Source organism: Eptatretus burgeri, chromosome 6 (assembly GCF_056783735.1).
Source record: "Eptatretus burgeri isolate ZD-2024b chromosome 6, Ebu_testis_v1, whole genome shotgun sequence".
NCBI classification, from domain to species: Eukaryota; Metazoa; Chordata; class Myxini; order Myxiniformes; family Myxinidae; genus Eptatretus; species Eptatretus burgeri.
The window spans coordinates 21,843,369-21,868,368 of record NC_140966.1 but is presented as its reverse complement, the minus strand read 5'-3'; the positions used below and the strand labels follow the sequence as shown (position 1 = coordinate 21,868,368).

The window sequence follows — 25,000 nt, the reverse complement described above, 5'->3', positions numbered from 1 at the left end:
TGTATGTATATATAAGTGTATATATATATCTATATATATATGTGTGTATATATATATGTATATGTATATATGTATGTATATGTGTATATGTATGTGTATATATGTATATATATATATATATATGTGTATATATATATGTATATGTATATATGTATATATATGTATATGTATATATGTATATATATATATATATATATATATATATATATATATATATATATATATATATATATATATATATATATATATATGTATATATATGTATATATATGTATGTATATATATGTATATATATGTATATATATATATGTATATATATGTATATATGTATATGTGTATATATATATATATATATATATATGTATATGTGTATATATATATATATATATATTGTTGTGGGTCGGTGGCAAGAATGTCCACTAGGTGGGGGAGTTTGCGTCGCCTCCCACCAGACTCCCGGAATTGTAGGCCCTCGCTCCGGATAATTCTGTAAGCCGGCGGGTCGCTGAACCGACCTTGGAAGCCAATATCTCAACCGCGTAGCGTAGGGTCTTTTTTTCTCGAACCAATTTACCTAATTAACTGTGCCATTTTGACTACTGGGGAACCACGCTCTCGGCACGACTTGCTTGAACCGGGTTACTCTACCAGATGCAGGAGAGTTCCAACTCCGGTTCGGGTGCAGTCCAGCGGAAACTGCCAAAGCCGTGCCAGCATGGATGAACGGATTATCGGGTATAAAAAACCTGGCTAAAATTCAGATCCGAACCACGCTGGACCAATGGAGGAAAAGACGGAAACGAACTGGGAACATTTCTACAATCATTTATTTACAAATAATTTACAAGAGAAAAAGGACACAGTGCAGACTTGCGTGGGGAACATGGCAGGCGAGATTTACAATGATCAAACACTTAAACAATTCTACTTAATGGAATGGCACCACACACACAGACACGCACACAGACGAAAAGAAACCCAGATGTTTTATTGGACCCCTGCAGCCAGGGGGAGAGACGAGCTGGGGTCGCAGTTTGGCGGGGTACCTGCACGTTGGAGGGATGGGATACTCCGTGGTGCGGCACCTGTTGGTGGTTGTGTGCCTCGGTCCACGGCCGCACGCGTGGAGACCGTGTCTGCGAAGGAGCCCGGGTCGAGTAGAGCGGAGTCCGAGGCGGCGATCAGGGCCCAACGCTCTCCGCTCTCATGGTTGCTTCACGAACACCAAGTCTTTCACTGCAAGCACTGTACGAACTCCACGACTCTCTCACGGAAACGCTCCTCGCAATCAGCATTCCTCGCAACCCTCCGAACTCCAGCGCAACCCAACAACCACGACGACGAATGACCCCCCAAGAACTCTCGTCCAAAGAACTCCTCTCCACCGGACTCTCTGCTGAGGATGGCGTCGGTGATTTTATCGACCTCCCTCAGAGGGGAGGGGCCTTGGTGAAACTGACGTCACTGTTCGCCCCGATTGGACGGGGCTTCCATGGGTCCGCCCTTTCTGGTTGGGGTTTCCACCATACTGGGAAGCCCGCCCACTCCACACGTGCGGACTCGCCCTAAAAGGTACTTCACAAAGATTTTGCCTCGAAACACGAGGCTCCAGAGACGCAGGTGGACAGTGGATCATGATTGGGGATGGGATGGTTGTTGGATGTTCGTTGGATGGTCTGAGATGGTTTGTTGGATGGTCTTGGATGGTTCGTTGGATATAAAGATTTTAATAACCCAACCAAAAGGACATCCCAATACACATCTTTGATTCTCCTATGAGACAAAAGGAAGGGACCTGTCTCACATGTACTTAACGGAATAACTGACTCTTGGGACATCTGTTTGTTTGAATGCATATGACTTCCAGATCCGTAACAATATATCTTCTTCTTCTTCTTCTTCTTTCGGCTGCTCCCTTTAGGGGTCGCCACAGCTGGGATCATCCGTTATGATCCGCATAGTGATTTGGCACAGGTTTTACGCCGGATGCCCTTCCTGACTCAACCCTGGTCGCCTCTTACGACACAGGGATAAGGAAGCATTGGGTTTCGCCATGATTCCGGGCTGCCATGCACCCTCTCATAGCGCGGCCCGGCGCAGAGCTCCCGTCATAACGTGATCCTCCAACCCAAGCCTCCGAGTAGCTGGATTACAGGCGCACGCCACTACGCCCGGTAGATCCGTAACTATATATATATATATATATATATATATATTGTTGCGGTGTGCTGGACCAGGTTAATCGCCCGACCCAATTTGTGGTGATGGGTGGTTTACACCACCAGCCCGGATAGCTGAGCGCTTCCTTAATAGGAGGTGGACACGTTGATCCTTGGAGATTATAACGCTTGCGGGAGGGGCAGGGCGCAATGGTGGAGCAACCGAGGTGGGATGTACAGCGGGGGGAGGCGAGGGTTATACTCGAACCGCACGACCAACACACAGACACAGAAACTTCAAATATCATGGAATTTAATGACAATATAAATATTTACAAGGAACAATAATCAGGATATAATAATACGTAATTATTTACAAGCAAGGGTGAGGAAAGGTATGAACAATAGGCAGGGGATTTATTGCATCAATATTGGTACAGCAGAGGAAAGAAAAGATTGGTCTGGTGTGGTGTGGAAAAAAAAATGCAGCTATTTACAAACACAAGAGACAGTGCAGAGTTACCTCAATCCTAAAACTCCTACAATCTCAGTTATACTAACCAAACACGTGCCATCAGAATCATTGAGAGAGAGAGGGAGAAAGAGAAAGAGAGTTTGAGGTGATTTTGACCTCTTGATTACCAGGTGAGATCGATGGCACAAAGCAAACCCAGTTGCTGAGTGGGGGGGGAGGTGGGGCTGAGGGTGTCTGTGGTTTGTGGTCAGGGGGAGGTGCAGTGAGGGGCGCGGTGATTTTCAGGTGGCGTGTGGAGAGGAAGGTGTAAATATGTGGATCGAGGGGGGTTATAAATAATGCAATGACACTGTGAGAAGATGGTCCGAAGTGGAGTGCAAAGAGGTCTGTACGTGTAAATGTCAATGCACTAATTCTGTACTTCTCCTGGCACCTGGCTCTTCCGCTTGGTTGTGGACTCTGTTCCGCTCACTCCGTTTGCTCCACCAAGGTGCATTGTCCTTCGATCAACAGAACGCCAACAACCAGATCCAACTGACTGATTCTGCACTCTGCATTGACTCACTTTTTGCCCACTTTCTGTGTGGAATCTGGCACTTTATAATCCCCTGGCAGAGGAGGAATCTAGAGTCAGATCAGGACGAGTCCATCGAGCTTTCCAGCACCCAAATTTGTGCGCGGCCAATAATCACTGCGTTGGCCCCGCCCACGCGATGTTTCTGCGACCGAAAAATGGCCTCACTTGCTCCATCTCTGCCACACGATCCATCTCCGAGACCAACATGGTGGCAGGTGCCGAACACCCAATGGAGGCCATAACCGAGCGGAATTCTGGGGCCACCCACACAACGTCGAACGGAACCCAGCACACATTTGCGCCCCAAGTTACATGACAGAATGTCCAGATCCGAGTATCTACTGTGGTGCGTCGGGCTCCCCTTTGTCCTGCTGGTCTAGAGGGTGGTGGTGAACATTGGTGGTGATGGTGGTTGAGTGGTGGTGCAGTGTAGCGGTCGTCGTGTGGTGATTCGTGATAGAGGTGGTTGGTCATTTGTTGTGGCTGTTATTGGCAAAGGTAAGCGAGCTTAGGTTGTGGTTCGATGGTGTGGTGATTTATATAAAGGAATCTTGATGGTGTGTGAAATTTTGTGGGATTGAGGTGGTCTGGCGAAGTCTGAGGTGTTCTCGTTTTTTGGATAACGGCACGCAATTTGAATGCGAAATTGAGCACGTATGAAAATGACTTGCCCCTGTTGCTGTCTTTGGTGTGCATGCATGCACGAAGAAAGGTAATTTACAGGTAAGCAAAATAATATAAAGAATGGAAAGAAAAACACTACCTAAAGCCCATGCAACGCATATTGTCCCATACACCCACAACACAGAATGGAAGGGCTATCGAAAGCGAATACTAATGAAAGAACTGTCTTGGGACCACTACATGTTGTGTGCTATTGCCTTGGGGAAGTGCTGGTTTCGTAGAACCATAACAATATAAAGAGCGAGTTCTGTGTGTGCGGAGCCTTTTCTTTTCTTTTTTTTTTATACAATTCCATACCCTTGGGCGAATTGCCCCCAAAATTTGCAAGACCGCATTAATGTATTGCTTGCTCAGTCAATGTCACAATAAAAAAAAATTGCAATTCTTAATCAAATCAATGTTCAAACAAGAAATATCAGCACCCTCCCTGGCTGATTGGTGGAGAGAGGGGGCGCAGCTTCGCTTGCGCGTCGGCATGCTCACGTCGCGGAGAAATATCAGCACCCTCCCTGGCTGATTGGTGGAGAGAGGGGGTGCAGCTTCGCTTGCGCGTCGGCATGTTCACGTCGCGGAGAAATATCAGCACCCTCCCTGGCTGATTGGTGGAGAGAGGGGCGCAGCTTCGCTTGCGCGTCGGCATGCTCACGTCGCGGAGAAATATCAGCACCCTCCCTGGCTGATTGGTGGAGAGAGGGGGTGCAGCTTCGCTTGCGCGTCGGCATGCTCACGTCGCGGAGAAATATCAGCACCCTCCCTGGCTGATTGGTGGAGAGAGGGGGTGCAGCTTCGCTTGCGCGTCGGCATGCTCACGTCGCGGAGAAATATCAGCACCCTCCCTGGCTGATTGGTGGAGAGAGGGGGTGCAGCTTCACTTGCGCGTCGGCATGCTCACGTCGCGGAGAAATATCAGCACCCTCCCTGGCTGATTGGTGGAGAGAGGGGGCGCAGCTTCGCTTGCGCGTCGGCATGCTCACGTCGCGGAGAAATATCAGCACCCTCCCTGGCTGATTGGTGGAGAGAGGGGGTGCAGCTTCGCTTGCGCGTCGGCATGTTCACGTCGCGGAGAAATATCAGCACCCTCCCTGGCTGATTGGTGGAGAGAGGGGCGCAGCTTCGCTTGCGCGTCGGCATGCTCACGTCGCGGAGAAATATCAGCACCCTCCCTGGCTGATTGGTGGAGAGAGGGGGTGCAGCTTCGCTTGCGCGTCGGCATGCTCACGTCGCGGAGAAATATCAGCACCCTCCCTGGCTGATTGGTGGAGAGAGGGGGGCGCAGCTTCGCTTGCGCGTCGGCATGCTCACGTCGCGGAGAAATATCAGCACCGCTCCTTGGCTGGTTCCTGGAGAGAGGGGGTGGAGCTTCGCTTGCGCGTCGGCATGTTCACGTCGCGGCGAAATATCAGCACCCTCCCTGGCTGATTGGTGGAGAGAGGGGGCGCAGCTTCGCTTGCGCGTCGGCATGCTCACGTCGCGGAGAAATATCAGCACCCTCCCTGGCTGATTGGTGGAGAGAGGGGGTGCAGCTTCGCTTGCGCGTCGGCATGTTCACGTCGCGGAGAAATATCAGCACCCTCCCTGGCTGATTGGTGGAGAGAGGGGGCGCAGCTTCGCTTGCGCGTCGGCATGCTCACGTCGCGGAGAAATATCAGCACCCTCCCTGGCTGATTGGTGGAGAGAGGGGGTGCAGCTTCGCTTGCGCGTCGGCATGTTCACGTCGCGGAGAAATATCAGCACCCTCCCTGGCTGATTGGTGGAGTGAGGGGCGCAGCTTCGCTTGCGAGTCTGCATGTCCACGTCGCGTTTGAAGGTGAATTGTTTGTTGGTAATCAAACAGATTGGATTTAATTATTTATATTCCATGTGCAGAATGGTAATTGATACACAACGGTTCTCCAGTCTCCATGGAACCACACTGAGTGTTAACTCGTCATTGTCCAATCCTATATGACTGCAAACAAGGAAATGAAGCCATTTGGCTCATCATTGCCATGTTGCAATCCTGGGTTGATTTTTTTTTTTTTTTTTTTTTTTTTTTGCTACAGCTCTAAATATCAATCTTCTTGATGTTTTGATCAAGTCTAAATAACCCAACCTTGATTTGGTGACCCAAGGTATGTGTGTGCGTGCATGCATGCACACACATGCTAGCTTGGTTACCCAGTACTGCAAAGGATAAAGCTACATCGGGGTTATGGCACATGTGCATTGAAAACGTATGGAGTTATTGCCCTCATGGTGATGAGCTTTTTCCCAGTGGGGTTTTTGGAATGTGTTGGACATTGAAAAGCTGTGTAGTTGTGGCCTCAGGTGGTTACCTTTTGCCTGCAGGCTGGCGGCAGTACTGCTAGACCCCACAACTCTATATACAATTTATAGCGACCTTGGGTGGTCACAAAACAGACATCAAGGTCAACGTGTGGGAGCTTCAAACCTTGCCCAGATTCTGAAGTACCTCCACCAAAACATTGGGGCCTCAAGATGCTACAGTTCAGCCATGAAAGAATAACTTTAAAATGTGCAAACGCACAAACAAACAAACAAACACACATACACTTGGAATATATGTCTCAGAGCAAGTTTGTTGTTTTCCATATACGTTTCCAAACCTCCATTGTTGATATTTTGTGTTTTCAAAGTTTGATTTTTTTCTGCCTGTTAGCCACATGATTTAATCCTTCACCTTGCTTTGGTCACACCCTTTGCAAATAAATGTGGTTGACATATCAGTGTGCATCTTTTTGATGGATTTCAATTATAAAGTGGTGTGGGAAGCTTTCCATTTATTATTCCAGTATATTTAGTTCACCAGTTGTAATTTTGTTTTAACTGCTGTGGAATGTTATGCTGATCTTTTATAGTATGATTGTTTTTTTATTTTGCGTTTGAGTGCCAAGTTGCACTTGAGTTATATAATTATGGACTGTGACACATCTTGGGGGGGGGGGGGGGGAGTAACCAAGAACACAACTATCAAAATTTAGTGGTTGCTGATGTGATGAGGTATTAAATTTGGAACAAACACAATTTGACATTAAGAATTTTGGCACTGAATAGCTTGCTTGCGTATTCCATAATAAGCCTGCCAGAAGGATTTTTAAATGAGTTCTGTGGTATCGCAACCTTCCAGAAGACGCTGTTATGGCAACATGCCCGCCTTCTTCAGCTGATTGGTTGGGCGTCCGTGCCCCAGCTGAGATGGGAAGGATGGGGTTGAGATGAAGTAGGTTCGTGATGTTGGGTTTGTGGTGGATGTGGCTTATTTTAATCAGGTGGGGAGGTAGGGGGATAGTTTGTGGTGAGTCAGAAGCAACCATAAGACTTGTCCATACCCCATTTGAGTTCCATTGTTGAAGTTGGGCTGTATGTTGAATGCATGTTTGGAGAATGCATTTGTCACCTGTTCTCTTTACTATTGTTTATCTTTTTTGTGACTCGGATACGGTCACTTCAGTTTGCATTCTTCCACTCAGTCCTACTGTGTGGATGGTTGTTGTTTATTTTGAAGGGAAACTTTAGTCCATATCAAAGATTTTACCTTTTTTTTTTTTCCTGTTGGATAATGGATGTTACATTCATCGTTGTGACCTCTAAGTTGTGACCTCTTGTTCAAACCTCCCTCTCCCCCACCCTCCTCACCATCGACTGTCTCCTCACCGTTCATACCTTTATTATAATTCCTAACCACAAGGAATAATGGTAATCTGTAGCTCATAGCACAGGTTCTCAAGCATTTGGTCACTCCTAAGTTTGAAACTCTGCAGACAAATAAAACTTTTAACCTTCTTCATTTTTGTTCTGTTCACTCTACCTTATTGATTGATACTTCAACTTCTCTCTTTCTGTTTGTTTTCTTAATTTATTCATTTACCTCTTCAATGTCCATGGTCAGTTGTTGTGGAGCAAGATTTTTTTCTCGTCTTCCCTTTTCCTCCCTCTTGAGTGAGCTTCAACGAGCAAAATGCTGATGTAATTTGTGAAATCTTTATTTATTTCTAATCAAGATTTATACATTTTAAAGAAACGCTTTTTTTTTCATTTGCATCACCATGAAAACGGTTTATATGTTCTGACGATATTTGTTCTTTCTTTACATCCAAGATTTACAACGGTTGTACCCTCAAAAATATATAGGGGTGTCAGCTGATATGCTGCAGAGTTTTTCTGGCCAAAGATAGAGTGTTGACTTGGGGCATGGGATGGGTGTGACTGCTTGCTTCTCATTATGAAACTGATCACGTAGAAATCCCATGAAACTATTCACCATCTGCCGGGCCTGCTCCGGGCAGCACAACCTGCAGACATTGTTGAGGAAAGGCAGAATAACTTTATTTATCTCTTTCTTCTTCTTTGTTTCTGTGCTGTACCTCCTCTTTTATTTATTTATTTATTTTTTTTCCAAGAGGGATCCAAAAAGGTCTGTTACTTTCTGTCTTTTGAGATGAACTGGATATTCAGAATACACCTCTGATTGGTGGAAATTTCTTCCTGCAATTTTAAGGTAACAAAGGCCACACCAGAAAATCTCTTGCTGCTATGGCAACCGTGTGTGCCATGTACCTTTGACACAAAGGCAGAATCTTTTTGAATGGCAATGTAAGTTTTGTTTCTATGTTGTTTTGTTTCTTTCAGTTTCACCAAGTCTTGTGTATGTACTGTGGGGTCTTTTTTTTTCAGCTGTTCTTTTTATCAGTTGGTTCAGTGCAAGTTTCCCCAGTATTTGTTATCGATGTCATATCATTGTTTTTCTAACTTTGACACTCTTCTTGACATGGTTTCTTGCTTTAAAAATTGTTTATTTTATTATTAGTATTAGTATTATTATTATTTTTTTTTTACTGCTGTACCTGTTTTGAATAAGTTGTATCGTAGTTTGTTTTACGAGTATGCAATTGTTTGGGTTTTTTTATATATTTTTTTAAATACCTGTCATGTATGCTCTTGTATATTTTGAAATGGGAATGCCTGTGATTAATAAGTAATTCCTTTCCCTCTGCTCTGAGATTGAGATTGAATGTTTTTTTTTTAATATGCACCACCTCTGGTTTATGCAACGGTCTATCTTATTGATGCTTGAGAATGTTCACCACACAGTGAAACAAACCTCATATCAGAGGTTGCAAATAATCGATGCATTCAGCAAGTTGTGATGCTATTGATTCAAGTATAAATGGCATAACAGCATAAGATATTTGCATTTTGGTGAGATGAGAGGCAAACTTCAAAAGCTGAGAATTTCTAGGTCTGATCATGATTGAGTTTTCAATTTTACATCCTTGTGTTTAAAAAAAAAAAAAAAATAAGAATAATAAAAGGATCAACAAAAGCAACTTCAATGATTTGCCCATTAATTTCCATTGTGGTAGCCATGTCTCTCCCATGGAATGGATTGAATGAATATGACATCACGTGCTTGCAGCAGCCTATCGTGGGTATACAACATGGCTGTCTATCTGCAAATGGGATTTACACCGAAGTAATTGGCTGGCTGCTGCTGGTCCCCCCCCCTCCACCCTCTCCCTGACCCTTGAAAAAGATGAAAAGTTTGATATTACCTGTTTATTTATTTATTTATTTAAACTTTGCCTGTTTCCCATGTTAATGTTGGTGTTAAACTTGTTTTGAGAATCAGCTGGAAAATGGAGCGCAGGGTAGTTTTAACATGTACAGTACCATGCCTCTACTTGCCTCCACTTGGCTAACTTTTCAATAAGTCATTAATTTCCCTTCCATTGTTGTATAATTTGGCCTCATGTTTCAATGTTTATTGTGTTTGCAGAAGAAGGTAGTCGAGCAGCTTCGAAAAGACCTGCTGACAAAGCAGCAAGCTAGCAATGCTCCGGTGAGTGGCAAGAACGCTTCAGCGAGTGCTCGCTTTATATTGGTGCGGCACACAATAGCGAGGCATGCTGGGAAAGCTGCATTGCTTAATTACTGTCATTCGTTCGGTGTTTCTTACAATCTACACACGTTTGGGGGTGGGGGTGGGGGGGGCAATCATTGTGATCATTTATCCGTGTTCTTTGGTTTTGTGTTTTTTATTTTATTTATTCTTAAAGGCCATTTATACTTTATACTTAAAGGACTGAAGGCAATGTGTGTGCAAGACCATAATTCTACACCTCCCATCCATATAATCTAAACACATCTGTTCCTTCATGTGACCCCCCCCCCCTGCCCACTTCCCTCTTTTCTCTAATTCTCCCACCTCCCATTTCCACCTGCATTCCTTTTTCCTTTCCTTCTTTTCAATGTTTTTTGCAATTTATCTTTCCCTACACTCCCTCCCTTGCACACATGTCTTGCACACATGATATGTATTTGGACCTAAACTCAAGGTCTTTCTCACCAATAATCATTTCATGTTCTTATTCGCCAAGGCCTCTTTCATCCGATGCATTACTAATATAAAATAGGAATCCAGTTTATACCACTTGCTCATTGTCAAAGTGGAGTTAATTGAAAGTCGACTATACTATTTTCAGTTTGTACCAAAATGACACCTCACACAATTGTCTTTTATTCACCCAGCAGAATTAATTGTATGTTTTAATTTCACAGCCTCTTGATAGAAGAATAGTCAAGTCTCATTTGACACTCTTGTATGCCATGAGGACTCTTCATCAAATATAATGCTGGTCGATACCATCAAGACTTTGATTTGTTTACTAATGTCCTTATTAGTGATATAAAGTACACTTGCCTGCTGCTATTACTGTCTCGCTCCATCTGCTATACATATACAAGCTCTTCCATGACACGATCCTTTAGACAATGTATATAAAACAAGACTAAGCACATTGCTTGAGATAAGGTCAGCCGAAGACCTCTTGACTGAAAGTTGGGCCAAAGAGCTATATAATGACTGAACCGTTGCTTAGGTATGACAAATGATAGTCTTCAACCTGACTGATGAACTTATTCAGATGACCACAAAGTAATTATATGAAAAACCAAATGAAAGAGATGCTTTAGCTTAAATTCAAACATGAGGATAGATAACAATGACGAGATAAAATAACTCACAAAATGTTATTGTATTTTTGATGCATATAAAATGATGACGTTAAGTCCAGATATCTTGATTCCAAGTTTGTTGGACATTGCACAGCTGAAAACATGCACACAGAATTTCATTCAGTTTGGAAGGCTTGAATCCAAGAAGTCTGATTCAATTTTCCATGGATGGCCAAGTGGCAACTGGAAGTTTCATAAGAATGCACGACTTGAAATAAAAATGAACTATGGCAAGTTGCTGTTCGATTTAGGGAGCTGCAGCCTGCACATCCTTCATAGTGCATTCCAAACAGATGTGGAGAAGTCTGCTATTTGTCTTGATGTGTAATCTACACATTGTTCTGTGACTCACTTTCTTATACAGAAGACTACACGAAGGTCACAGAGGGTGCCAAAGTCCCTTTGAAGTTTTGCGAAACTACGTGGTTAGACAACAGTCCCTGTGCGTTGAGAACCATTGAAATCTGGCACATCATCTGCTGGTATGTGGACATGGTAAACAAGAAGAAAATCACAAATCTAGTGAATCAGTCCTTTGCCACTATACAGGAATTTGTCAAATCAGCTCTTGCTAGACCGAAATTAGTCTTATCTGTTTGTCAACAAATTACACCATTTTGACCAAATATTACGCTGATCAACCTATGCTCATATATATCACCAATGATCTGAAGAACCTTATCCAGAGTGTCCTCGCAAGACACATGGAAAGCAGTGAAGACAGTGACCGAACAACATTGCAGTTGTCTTCATTTGATACCAGTGACCAAAATATATTTGTGGCGCTTTCCCAGCTAGATCTCAGGCTGACTGCCGACAAAGCTTTGAAGCCATTCTTACCAAAAAGGTGTCTGGCAGAGGTATTCTGGAATTTCACATGGAATGCAGAACTCTTCTTGGCAAAATGGTGTGTAAGCTGGTTGAGAAATCTCCCATAAAGTACACCCTTGCTAGAGCTTGGCCTGTCTTGACCAAAGACATTTTGAGTAGAAGGATTTTGTGGTGAAATTAAAGAAAAGAGCCCTGACAACCTTGGTCGATCCACAGTGGATCACAGCTGAAACAGGAGATGAGGCTCAAAGACAGTGTACAAGATACTTAGATGATGCCACCTTCAGACACATAAACTTTGATCCAAAGAAGGATAGACTCGATCATTTGTAACATTCTGATTTAGCACAGAAACAAAAATTTGGCAAAATGTGGTCTGTTGTGAAAAAGTTGTTACTTTTATCCCACAACCAAGAAAGTGGCAAGAGAGCTTTCAGTGAATAAAGAGATCGAAGTCAAAAACCTGAAGGAATCAATTGTGGCCCAAATAATCACCTGTGTTATCATCTTGATGCTGTGGGAGGAGTTCAAACCATACAACCGAACAAGAAACTGTTTACTTCTGCTGCTGGTGCATGCATAAAATATCAATCTTGATGAGCAAAAGCGTGAAAAATAACGCAAGGTAACCTTGTTATGGCAAGAAAATGGAAGCTTGAAGAAGAAACAGCTGACTTGAAATCTCACCAGGAACGTCTGAAGACTGACATTGATGCGATGACAGAATTTGCTGCTGAACTAGCACTAAAGGGTGATGAGAAGAATCGCCATTTAACATGCATCAGCATATCGAACAGCTTGCGTTGGTCTGCGGAGGACAAAAAAGGAAGAGTTAAAGGAACTACAAAACAACTTGATGAGAAGACCGTCCAGTTGATGAGTATCTGGTGTTTTCATGTATCAGTGTTCACGGTATTGTTATTGGGAGGAACGTCACCAGTCTGTTGACAAGATTCAATCTGCGGGTTGTATATATCGGTAAATTGTTTGTAAATCTTCTAAAAATCCAAGATCTCTCCAGCCTCGCCTCCCCTGCTCTCTCTCTGCGATTTGTCCCCACCACATTTCCGCAGGGTGCTCAAGGTCTGCAAACAACCCCTTTTCTGATAAAACTACCAAAATCACGAATCACTGCTCACCTTCACTCTTTCAGTCCTCTTTTTTTTTTTCCTGCCTTTGGAACAAACTCCCACACTCTCTTCAATCCTACTCTTCCCTCCATGTCATCAAAACAACTGTTCATCACCATTTTTTATCTTCCCCCATCCAAAACCATGATCTTTTATACCGCCGTTAATCCACCCCAAACCTACCTCCTTAAAATTCCCCGCTTTTCTTCCTGAAAGTCCCTGTAGTGTCTTTTTGTTTACCCCGTGTACCCCACCCCATCCCTTACCCTTCACAGATCTCCTTATGTCTCTGTTCCCCACTGTTTTGTTATTTTCTCTCCTGCCCCTCTTGTCTCCTGCTCCCTTTGTTATATGTTGTGTGTGTAAGCTCTCGTGAGCCTTGACATTGTGAAAAAAAGAAGAAATACTGCTCCGTACGGTCACTGCCCTTGTAAACTTTGGGACCAACTTCATTCATGGTGGGGGCCTGAAAATTGGCCTCGTGTGGCTGTGGGAATGCCATCTTCTGGACCATCCGACCCCATGGGGCAGTCCCAATATATTCTTGCACCCCCTCTCCAAGGCTCTGCAGCCACCATTGTCTGTGGTGTGCCGACCAAACAGTCCGTGCTGTTTCCTTTTTTAGCGCAATGTGCTTTCCAATTTTACCTTTGTGTCCGAGTCCACACCCAGCCTCACTCAAAAACAGGAGGTTTCACAATATACTTTCTCTACACTGTTTTAAAGGTAACACTCACTGTCTTCTCAGTGCATGTTTAACAAAGCGACTGACTCTTGCAATTTTCCTGATACACGAGTAATCTAAGTTACAAGAAGTCACATGGTACTTGCTGTTCCTACCACACTCTAGTGATTGATCCTCCCACCATCCCCATCCATGTAACAACATTTGATCTGTTTGAAGAGCAGTTGTTACCTTCGCATTCTGCGAAAGGTTATGTTTTGGTCGCTGTGTATTTATTTATTTGTGAATATGTGTGTTTGTTTGTTATTCGCATAACTCAGAAAGTATTAAACCGAATTGCATGAAATTTGGTGGGATGATTCGTGAGTATCCAAGGACGATATGATTAGATTTTGGGAGTGATCGGGTCAAAGGTCAAGGTCATGAAAAGGTCAAAAACACTCTTTTGAGCATAACTTCCTTCATAATGCAGCTATCGACATGCAACCACCGCCATATTGTTCCATGACGAGATACCTTTCGGATATGTAGTGTCGGATTTGACGTAACGTCATCGGAAGTGCGTCTAAATGACGTCACAAGATGACGTAAATTTTCAATTTTCGATCTCATCAGTTTTGATCATACCATTTTGTAGGACTTACCTTAAGGACATCACACACCAAATTTGACTTCGATCGGACTGATCGTTATGACGTCATTGACATTTGAATATGACGTTTTTCAATTGTGGCTAAAATGTCCTGATATTTTACATTCAAATATCTATATAATTTATAAAGCAAAGTCTCCCAAATCCAGGCATTCGGATCAGTACCAAAATATCTGTTTATTGATGTACAGGTTTTGCCAATTAACTCTGTAGTCAAGGTCAAGGTCACACTCAAGGTCAAAATATACTTGTAAGCATAGCTTCAGATCTAATAGAGCTATTGACATGAAACCAATGTTAAAACGTTCAGTGAACTACGAGCTTTCAGAATGGTAGTCCTCGATTGGACGTGACGTCCCCGGAAGTGCGTCAAAATGACGTTAAAAGATGACGTCATTTTTCAACTTTTTAATTTTTCAGTGTTTATCATTCCATTTTGTTGGACTGCCTTCAAGGAGGTTACACACCAAATTTGACGTCAATCGGACTGACAGTTGTGACGTCATGGACGTTTTAAAATGACGTTTTTCAAATGTGCCCGGAAAAAAGTTGTGGCGGTGAAGGTATGCGCTCTACCGAGTGCCCGTTCTAGTTGATTATTTATTCTACTGCTATATGATTTTACGCTTTGTATTCCTGTAATTATTATGACTTCACAAAATAATTTAGTATATATCGTTAGAGGGATATAAAATTAGTGAAATGTGACATGGAGGGCACTGGACTCGGTTTATGTTAAATAGCTTGATGACAAGTATCATTCACTCCACCCAAATTTGTGCTTGTTACCTGTCATTTGTTTCATTTATCTGACATTGTTTGTTCTTTCAGACTACAACATAGAAATTTACGATTTTGTACAATTACTTATCTTGCTTGAATTGAGCATTGAGATGCTATTAATTTTTTTTTTATGCAAATGAAGAGGTTGCCAGCTCCAAAGGAAAATGCACAAACATGTGGCATTGATGGGGAAGGTACAGCCTAGTATTCCACAGTCGCAAAGTGAGCGGCTAACTTTAACTTTAAGAATGTATGTGTCTTTTGAAGATGCCCCATATCAGCACTGCCAGCAGATTACAACCTACACACTTAACCTGGTTGAGGCATGGAGGATTGCCATTTTAGGGTTGCCAAAATATCCACATTATTCATAAAAATGTTTTTAAGCAGCATTTTCACAATTACCGATGAACAATTGGGTATATCCAAGGTCTCTGAACAATTGGTCTGCCAAAATCTCAGCATTCGTGATTATCGACAGCAACGGTTAGCATTATCTCAAGCTTCTCAACTCGTCTGGATCCACTTGTCTGGTAACAAAACGTGGCTTTGCGGCTGGGATCCTCAAACAAAATTTGAATCCATGCAATGGAAGCACAAGGAATCACCGAAGATATATCGGATCAAACTCCCAACCGGAGAGATCATTTCCTTGATTTCTAAGATGCCAAGATAATCCATTTGATTGACTGCATGCCTTGTAAAAGTATAGCCACAGATTAATGTTATGCCAACCTCATGCATAAATTAAGGCAGGCCATCATGGACCAAAACTTGAGTGCTTCATGAAAATTCACCTTTACACAATGTTAGTGTTGCCTTGACCACCATTTGTGATGGTGGCTAAAGCAGCTGGATCATCATCTGTACCGCCGGACTGGAAGACTGTCAGCTTTGAGATTTGAACTACCATCATGTGGCCACTCATTCACCTTCTATGAAAACCTGCAGAGACTGGTGTTGCAATTTGTTTCTCAATTATTTTTTTTCTAAGCTTCCCACTTTGGTAAAAATGGTTTGGTCCAATAATAATAGCCATGAATATTATGAAAATGATAGACTTGGCCATAATATTCAATTAAATGACCCACTAGAAAGTATGAAATTATTCCTGAAGTCGTATGAAAAGCGTCTGAGTCGTTATTGCTGAGAGTATATTTGTGATTTGAGTCAAATGGGTGTAAATGTAATGATTATGAGTGAGATGTGCTGGCAACCAATATTTAACATTTGAACATTTCCATCACAGAAAATGGAACGTTAATATCATGCTTGTGAAGACTAAAGGGGAGGGTGCTGAAACTCATGAATTTTTGCTTGGCTACCGAAATAACAACCCCCACATCTCACCCGTATGCAGGGTGTTTAAAGGGCTGACGGCCAGGCCGGTTCTTGAGCTGGAATGTGGGAGGTCCAAAAATGCAAATTGTTCCTTCTTCCTAACAGAAAGCCACATGATAACCATTAGGTATTTTGCAAATTCCATCGGTTTCCATCTCCAAGACCATGCTGCTGGCCCAGTCTCAGTATCCCTCTCTACCATCTAATTCCTGACTCTTGCATTCCACCAATCTTTTTGAGCTTGCTTTCAAAAGAAATGCTGCAAATCCTATTTTGAGCTTTATAAGTGGAATAAAGTTTCTGGTGACCCTCAGGATAATTATCATCCACTTTGCATAAATCCCAAGTGCATAAATAATTTCATTTGCATAAATCATTTCACCATAGTTATTACGAACTCTGCCTGCTTTTTTCTGATAATGTGACATCTGTTTTTCAATGCAGTTGTGTGACCTTATTCGTGTATGTGATCAGTAGTTTCAGAGTACATTGTATCCAGGAATAGGCATCCCACTTGTCTGAATATTCCTCCACTTAATAGGCACAAGTTCAAATTTGGTGTCACCTTAATTTGTCTGTCGTGTCGTAATGTCTGTGCCTTTTACGTGCAAGTTTGTACTCGTGTTTTTCACATTGGCCGGGGGGGGGGGGGGTAAAGGATTTAGGGGGAGGGGTTATGAATGTGCCAAAAGGGTATGTCGTGGAGCAAAATGTTTATTTGATTTCACATCTACTGTTTTGCCAGTCCAAACATGGATATGTAAATATCCCATTTTATTTTGGCAAGAGTCGGCCTTTGAGTCATTCAGTCTTTGCATTCGCCTTAGTGGGCCAGCAGGGTGTGTGTGATAACTGCTAAATTATGAATATTTAACAACTGAGAATTTAACAATGGTTAAGCTGCAGTTGCTGGAGAAGCAGCCCTGAACCCTTGACAAAAAATTGGAATTGTACAAGAATATCAACCCATCATGAGGGCCTACTCTTTTGGAATGCCATTGCTGGATCTTCAACATCCACAAGCAACTGTTATGATGTGGGGCAGGCAGCTCAACATCACCTCCAAAAAGGTTTGCGTACTGTATGACATAACGTACTGCCTACTAAGCACCAAGTCATGCCTGACAATGGAAGAACACGTGGAATGGTGTTTTGGCATGTTGATTCACTTGGTGTCATCTGTTGTCAAACTACATAATCCAACCATTACAGAACCAGATGCCTTAATGGGTGGAATTAAAATCTAGACTCTACCATGACCAACCTGTTCCTGGGTTTTTCAGAAAATCTGTTTCCACATTTCAGAGCTCTCAGATATTCACTCTCTGCACTATTTATTGTGACTCCATGCATTAACTACATTGGTGTGAGACTCGTGTACAGCTGCTCGTCCATTTTATTCTATGAAATGTATTGGTTTCCATTACTCCATACATTCAATTGATTCCCACAACTCCTCATTCACATAAAGAATAGAGCTTGAACAATCCGTTCTTGCAATTAATTTCAAGTTGATTTGATCAAAATGTAGGGCACTCTTGTGCAATGTGTTGCTTTATTTCATGCAACAAGAACAATTATTTTGCAGTTTTGATGTCCATTGAGTCCCTACTTTGGTGGCAGGCCCAGATGGCATCCCTCCCCATGTTCTCAAATCCTGCTCTGCTATTCTTTCTGTCTTTCTATCTGCTCTATTCAGTTTGTGTTCTCCATTGGACACCTCCCATCTGCATGGAAGTCAGCAAACATCACCGCATTAAATAAAGGGTGCACAGAGACCCCACCAACTATGGGCCAGTGAGCTTGCTTCCAATTGCAAGCACAGTTATGGAATCCATCACTGCTTATGATGTCAAGTCTTTCCTGTTTTTATACAACCGGTTCTCTAACAGTCAGTTTGGTTTTCGTCCCATTCACTAAACTCTGGACATGCTTTTGCTTCTCTTTCAGCAATGGTTGGCTCTCACTCTCAACCAAGAGGTTAGAAACATCTCCTTGGACAAATCTCAAGCATTCGACACATGCTGGCATCCTGCTTTCCTTGCAAAGCTTTACCTGTGGCCTAGATTTCCACTTTCATCCTGGATTGCTGACTTCCATCACTAATGCAGTCAACAGGTTGCCATCAATGGAACCTTCACCTCCCCTCGAACAGCACAGGCTTGAGCTCCTCATGGTGGTGTTTTGTGCCAAGCCTTTTTCCTCATCAAAAAATTACCTCTCCGATGTTCTGGAAAACCCACTCTCCATTTTGCAGATGACTCCACATCATGTCATACAGTACCCAATTCCTCTGCTCTGCAGACAGTAGCTGCATCTCTCGCTCGCTCTCTCTGCTGATCTGTTAATGATTTGACACTTCTCTGAGAAATCAAAATCTCTTCAATCCTGGAAAAATTTCAGTATTGCCCTATCGCTCTGGAGGAATCATCAAACCAACCCACCTATTTCCTTTGTCATCCAATGGAAGAGGTTCAGTCTCTTGAACTTCTCAGCTTCAACATCAGCCATAACCTTTCTTCAGCTGACAGCATTGTAAAGCTGGCCACCAAAGCCAGCTGCAGACTGAGGATCACCATCAATCAAATTCTTTCCTTGGAAAATCAGAGCTACTCTCAGTCTCCAAGGTCTCTTTCCAGAGCTGAAAGGAGTACTGCTCTCTGCAACAGGCTGGCACGTCAGCATCATATCTATATCTGCTGGATTATATGTAAAGCCCCTGTCACACCTTGACGATTTAGCCAGCGTATGGCAACGTATCAAAATTTATCTAAAACGCTGGCGTACGCTGAACTATTGATTTTTTTTTTTCAGTTTTGCGCGTATAATAGTGTATTCATAACGAATTGGACGTGTGCATAACGTATTCGTAACGTACACAGAATGTTTCGATAACTTATAGATAACTTAAGCCACTGTCTCACCTTGACGTTTTAGCCAGCGTATGCCAACGTATGAAAAATTTGGCGAATACGCTGGCACACGTCGAATACGTTATGGGTAAGTTTTGTATACGTTAAGAGCACGCTGGCATACGTCGTAGTACGCCGAGCTCATCGACAAATTTTGTGCATGCACAAATGTCGTTTCCCCCAGGGGGATACCCTCCCTTTGTGCCTATTCCATCAAACGATTCCAGAGGAATTCAACAAAAAAACATCCTCCTCATATGAAAGTTCTTCACCCAGTCACTAACGTTAAGCTTCCTGCTTACAACAGAACTCCTATAACTGTGTCAGTACTGTTCACATCCATTACATGTTTAAGGAGTCACCTTGCATGGGCATTAATTTCTTTGTTGTCGATGTCCCTGGCCCAGCCATCCTCGGACTTCCATCATTCGAGAGCATGAATTTTTTTCACCGTGCACTGCCATAGAACGACAATCCGTATACAACAGTATAGAGGACATATTTTCTGCACATCCACAACAGTTTCACTGTATTGGTGAGTTTTGAGCCACACATAAACTTATTGTTCCGAATGTGCCCCCTCATGTTGATGCTCCTTGCCGAACACCATATTGCATTGAAGGACAAAATTCAGTTTGAATTTGACAACACAGAGTGTCTTGGCATTATTAGGTACTATAGAGAGGAACCAACAGAATGGGCTCGCTCATTAACATGTGTCGCAACGAAGGATGGTGGCATTCGTGTTTGCCGAGATTCACGTCATTTAAACCATGCTTTCCTCCATTCGCCCACATCACAGCACCCAAACAACTGAAGAGCTAAATCGTTGTTTTGCTGGAGCTAAATACTACTCGAAGCCTGATGCCAAATATGGCGACTAGGCTGGGAAACTCAATGCTGTCAGTTAGCGTCTGCTTACATTTCAGACCCCATGAAGCCGATACCGTTTCCAGCATTTTCCATTCGGTTTGTCCATTAACCAGGACATTTTCCAGCTCAAGATGGATTGTATACTGAGGAATTGGAAAGGTGCTGTTAATGTTTCCAATGACCTTACGCTATATGGGTCTACGGAACAGGAACATGATCAGAACCTGCACGAGCTATTGTTGACTGTGCAACGTGAAAGACATGTTAAGTTCTGTGAAGCGTTTCACTGAGAGGATCAATAGCGCTTTCTTTCGGAATATGTACAGTGCTCAGGGAATCCAGCCAGATGCTCAGAAGGTCAAGGACCTTCGGGCTATTCTCCCACTTATGCCCAAGTTCGAGCTCCAGCACTTTCTTGGTCTGATAACATATCTCGCATACTTTGTGGATAGCTTCAGTGCAAAGTTGGCACCACGACTTGAGCTGCTTAACCAACATGCCGGTTTCAGGACATTAGCTGCATCATCAGAAGACATTAGATGACCTTATAACGGAGGTCTTTTCATGCTCACTTCTTCATTACTACTGGCCGGATGAGCAAGTGTACCTCCAGTGTGACAGGAGTATTCATGGCCTGAGCGTCACCCTGCTCCAGCCTCATGACAACCAGTTCCAACCAACTGACTTTGCTGGCAAAACCTTCTGATGCCAAGGAAAGCTATACTTATCTTGAGCGGGAACTGCTTGCGATCGTTTTTGATGTGGAACGATTTCATACCTTCCGATTATGGTCGTTATTATGTGATAACGGACCACTGCTAATGTAACACCTTCCACTGCAAATGATCATGGAGAATCCACTTGCACATCCATATCTTCAATCAATATTTGTTCGTCTGCAGGGATATAACTTCACCATCAAGCATCACAAGAGCACAGACAATCGACCCCTGGATGGTCTCTCACCTACCTAGTCTGAACAACACCTGTGCAATCGAGCGAGATCTATGTGTGAACCTCGTCAGATTTTCGTCTGAAAAGGTTTGAATTCTACAGCAAGAAACACTCCATGACCCTGCATATTTTAGTCAACTTTGTGATGTAATCATTGGCTGACCTGAGCGTATGAAACGCACACCAGTGTCCCTTAGAGGGCTCTGAAGTTGTCACGGCGAGCTTACAGTTGAAAACTATCATTTTCAAGGGAGAGTGAGTCGTTATTCTGAAATGTTTACAACACAAAATTCTTCAATCTCCACTCGGGGTATTTTGGTCACGAGAAGACGAAATTTCTTGCTAAAGACAGTGTATACTACCCTAAAACAAATAGGGATATTGATCGTATTGTCAGTAGTTGTTAAACATGCCAGATGTACCAAAAGTCACAGGTTTTGGAGGCCATTGCTTCAGCATGAAGTTCCGTTCAGGCCATATGGAGTAATCCCGCAACTGAATTACACCAAGTTGACAGTGCTCAGTGGTTAATTATCTGTTATTACTATTCAAAGTTTCCTCTTGCACGTTGACTGCCTGATCCTTTCCCAAGCCGTGTTGATATTCAGTGTCTTCAGGGTATTTTCTCTGAGTTTAGTAGTACCGGATTACCTCATGACTGATAACTATGGACATTTTGATGGTGTTAAGTTCTGAGCTTTTGCAAAAGTGTGGAATTTTAATGTAGTGACGGCAGCTCCAGCAGTCTTGATGAGCGTAATGTAGAAACAATTAGAGACCCAGAAGAAGTGTAAACATGAAGGTACTGACTGCAGACTTGCCCTCCTCACATGGCATTCGACGCAGATCAGTCATGCGCTGGATAGTCCAGCAGGATTGCTAATGGGCAGGAAGTTCACAGTAAAGGAAGATACAATTTATTTGAACACTGGACCCCTATAACACGCTCCACAATTAGCTTGTAAATCATCAACAATATAAGAAGCTTCACCATGATCAGCACACCCCTGCATGTGAATGTCTACCTCTGTATCCAGAGGCCAGTTTGTGTGTGTTCAAAATCAGAGCTACATCAAGAAAAAAAAGTTATTGCCTTTGTCTTTGATAAGGTCATCTTCACTGAATGTTGGAAGCTTAGATCTATTTTGAATTTCAGATGTAGTGTTGCAGATTTGGAAGTTTACTGCACTCAACATACAGGTCCTATAGCTCAGTTATATCGGTAAGTACGTGTTGCCAGTTAGGGTCCCGTCCCTGGTCTAATGGGTAATTAAATGTTCATGCGCTGTGGAGTTATTTTGATAGTTAGGGTTTTTCTTTTATTTTTACACCACCAACATCAACGCCGACAACACTGCATCACCCTCACATTCACTTCGCTTCCTTCACCTCGCTCTGGCCGACGTCATGGTGGGCGGAGTTCAAGGAGGAACCACGCGGCGGCCCTCGACCAATCAGCGGTGCAACGAGTGAGGTGACCGTCGCCCGGCCAATCAGACTTCCACGACTGTGTGAGGGGCGATCCACATGATGTCACCATGCCCCCGGGTCAATCAAGGAGCTTGCCACCTGTTTTGGCCAGTGAGAGAGACGACAAGCGATTTGCGTGCTGAAAACAGCCAGTGAGAGAGGGAGGGTTGTGAGAGGCGGCCCCCCTCCCCTCTGAAGAGGGGGGGGGTATAATTATGGGTGCGGTCTGCACGCGCAGAGAGTTTGGGGGTTCTGGCAAGAAGTGAGCATCTGCACACAAGGTGGTTGAGTGCGAAAGTGTCTGCGCACGGAGTGGTCGGTGCAACGGAGGGTCTTCTCCTGCCAGCTTTCGCCCTGCCAACTTCGTTCGCCTGTTGCCTGGACGTGAGGGCGTCTGGATCGTGCTGGGGGTCCAGTTCTGCCCTGAGGACCTGATCCTTGAAGACCGCACAAGGCGGAAATGTCAAACAGACTCTCACCTCCAGCTCGACTGTCCTCCAGGCTGGAGGTCCGAATAAAAACCACTTTGGTCTGATTCTTTTGGGTGTGTGTTTGTGGTGCCAGTCTGCTAAGTAGTGAATTGTTAAGTGCTCTTTGCTCTACATACGTGCATTTCTTTTAATCGGTTTAACTCTGCTCTTGCATGCTTCCCTTGTTCCCCAATTATTATTGTTAAATAAACATCCCCATTTGTGAAATGTATCCGTTCGTTCGTGTCCTTTCCTCCATTGGCTTAGCGTGCTGCCTGTTGGAAAATTAGCCAGGCTGTTGCCGCTGTAACGGGACATTTGGACTGACGGATCTTGGCGATAAACCGCTCGGGTCGCATGCGGTTCGAGTACGCTAAGCGGCTCATTCCGTACAGGTGCGATCGAGGGTGTGGAGACTCGGTAAATTGCCACGTGGAAATCTTGGTATTTTGAAAATTGGCGAATAACCCTGCACCATGTGGCAGAAATATTGATGCTTCACGGTCCGATAAGGGACCCGTACTTTTCCGGAGTTTTCCGAAAAGGTACGATCTAAATTCCGGGTGATTGTTCGAGCCGACTCTGCTGCTCCATCTAGCAGTCGTGCTCGCAGCCGATACCCGGCCCCACAACAGTATTTCACAATTTTAAACATTGCCTTGTCATGTGAAAGGAACGAAAACAAGAATGTTTTAGATACTGTATGCTACTTGATCTTAAACTTTCGGGAAATATTAAATGGTCGTTTCTCTTTGGGATTTTACGAGATCCTACTATAATTTTCTTATACATCTTATACGTCAGCAAATGCCATGCTGAAAGATATTCACTGATATTTTTTTGCTTCGTAGAACCTGAACATATTTGTAGATTTATTTGTTGGTTTTGAAATGGCTCATCTTGCATTTGTGGCTTTCATTGAGTTTGCAAAACTGCTATGTCATTTTGATCATTGTAAATCATTTCACCGAATACATCAAGATGTAATTGCATACTTCACTACATGCTTGTCAATATAAAGAATACACAGCAGGAACGGAGTTGGTGATGCAGGGGCTGTTTGCAAGCATGGATGCTTGTTCTCTGGCAGTCAAGAAAAGCTGTACTGAACCTGCTGTGTGACATTAGTCACTTCTCTGCAGAATTTTGGAATATCATTTGCAGCATTTGGCTTCTTGTTCTTTCTGCTTGATTTGCCTTGGTGTACTGCACATGTTCATGTTTGATGCAGTATTGTTTGAAAAAAGCACACCTATTTTTTTCTGCCTTTTTATCTTTCCTCTCTGACCACTGACTTTCCTTGAAAACATACACAGTCATCTTTCAGGTTAGGATTCCACACATTCAAGAAGTAAAATAATTGTAGTCCACAGCAAAAGTGTTTTAAGTACACAGTCATGCACCATGTTGTTTTAACTTTGTTAGGTTACGAGTAATTATTTATGCATGATTATGGCTTGTAGCATGGTATTGTGTACACTGTGGTCCTAAATGAGGAGAAAGCTTAGAAATTGAACCCAGTTTTAATAAGATAAACAATCTTAATGTTATATAATGCCCAAGTGTCTGTGCTTTCAGAAAATGTATACTTTGCTATGGGTCCTATGGATATAGTTGCTTACAAAGCATGTTTTTTTATCCAAACACAGGCTATTTTTTTTCCATTTTTATAGCTCATTTTTTAGAAATGGGTTACATGTATGATTGTATATGTTGTCCAAAATGGTTGAAAATGCATTTTTTGTTTGATATATATATATATATATATATATATATATATATATATATATATATATATATATATATATATATATATATATATATATACATATCATTATACTGTTACGGAAATGGCCCTTATTGGATTACTAAATATAGGATTAGCTCAGATCCCCCATTAAATGCATGTATAGATAGGTTGTTTGGTAAATAGGACGTTATATGTGTGTCGGGAGATATAAAAGGCTGTTTTATTGTTTGTGCGGTGGTG

General features: G+C 42.9%; 1 protein-coding gene across 9 annotated transcripts in view; it reads left to right on the top strand.

Annotated features, from left to right (window-relative positions):
• Window positions 1–25,000, top strand: part of PHF21A (PHD finger protein 21A) — a 240,559-nt gene that overhangs the window by 101,138 nt on the left and 114,421 nt on the right. For all 9 annotated transcript variants that reach the window (XM_085884260.1, XM_085884258.1, XM_085884259.1 and 6 more), the window contains one exon: window positions 9,672–9,734. In XM_085884260.1, coding sequence (XP_085740386.1) covers window positions 9,672–9,734 — 63 coding nt within the window. The remainder of the gene's footprint in view (window positions 1–9,671; window positions 9,735–25,000) is intronic.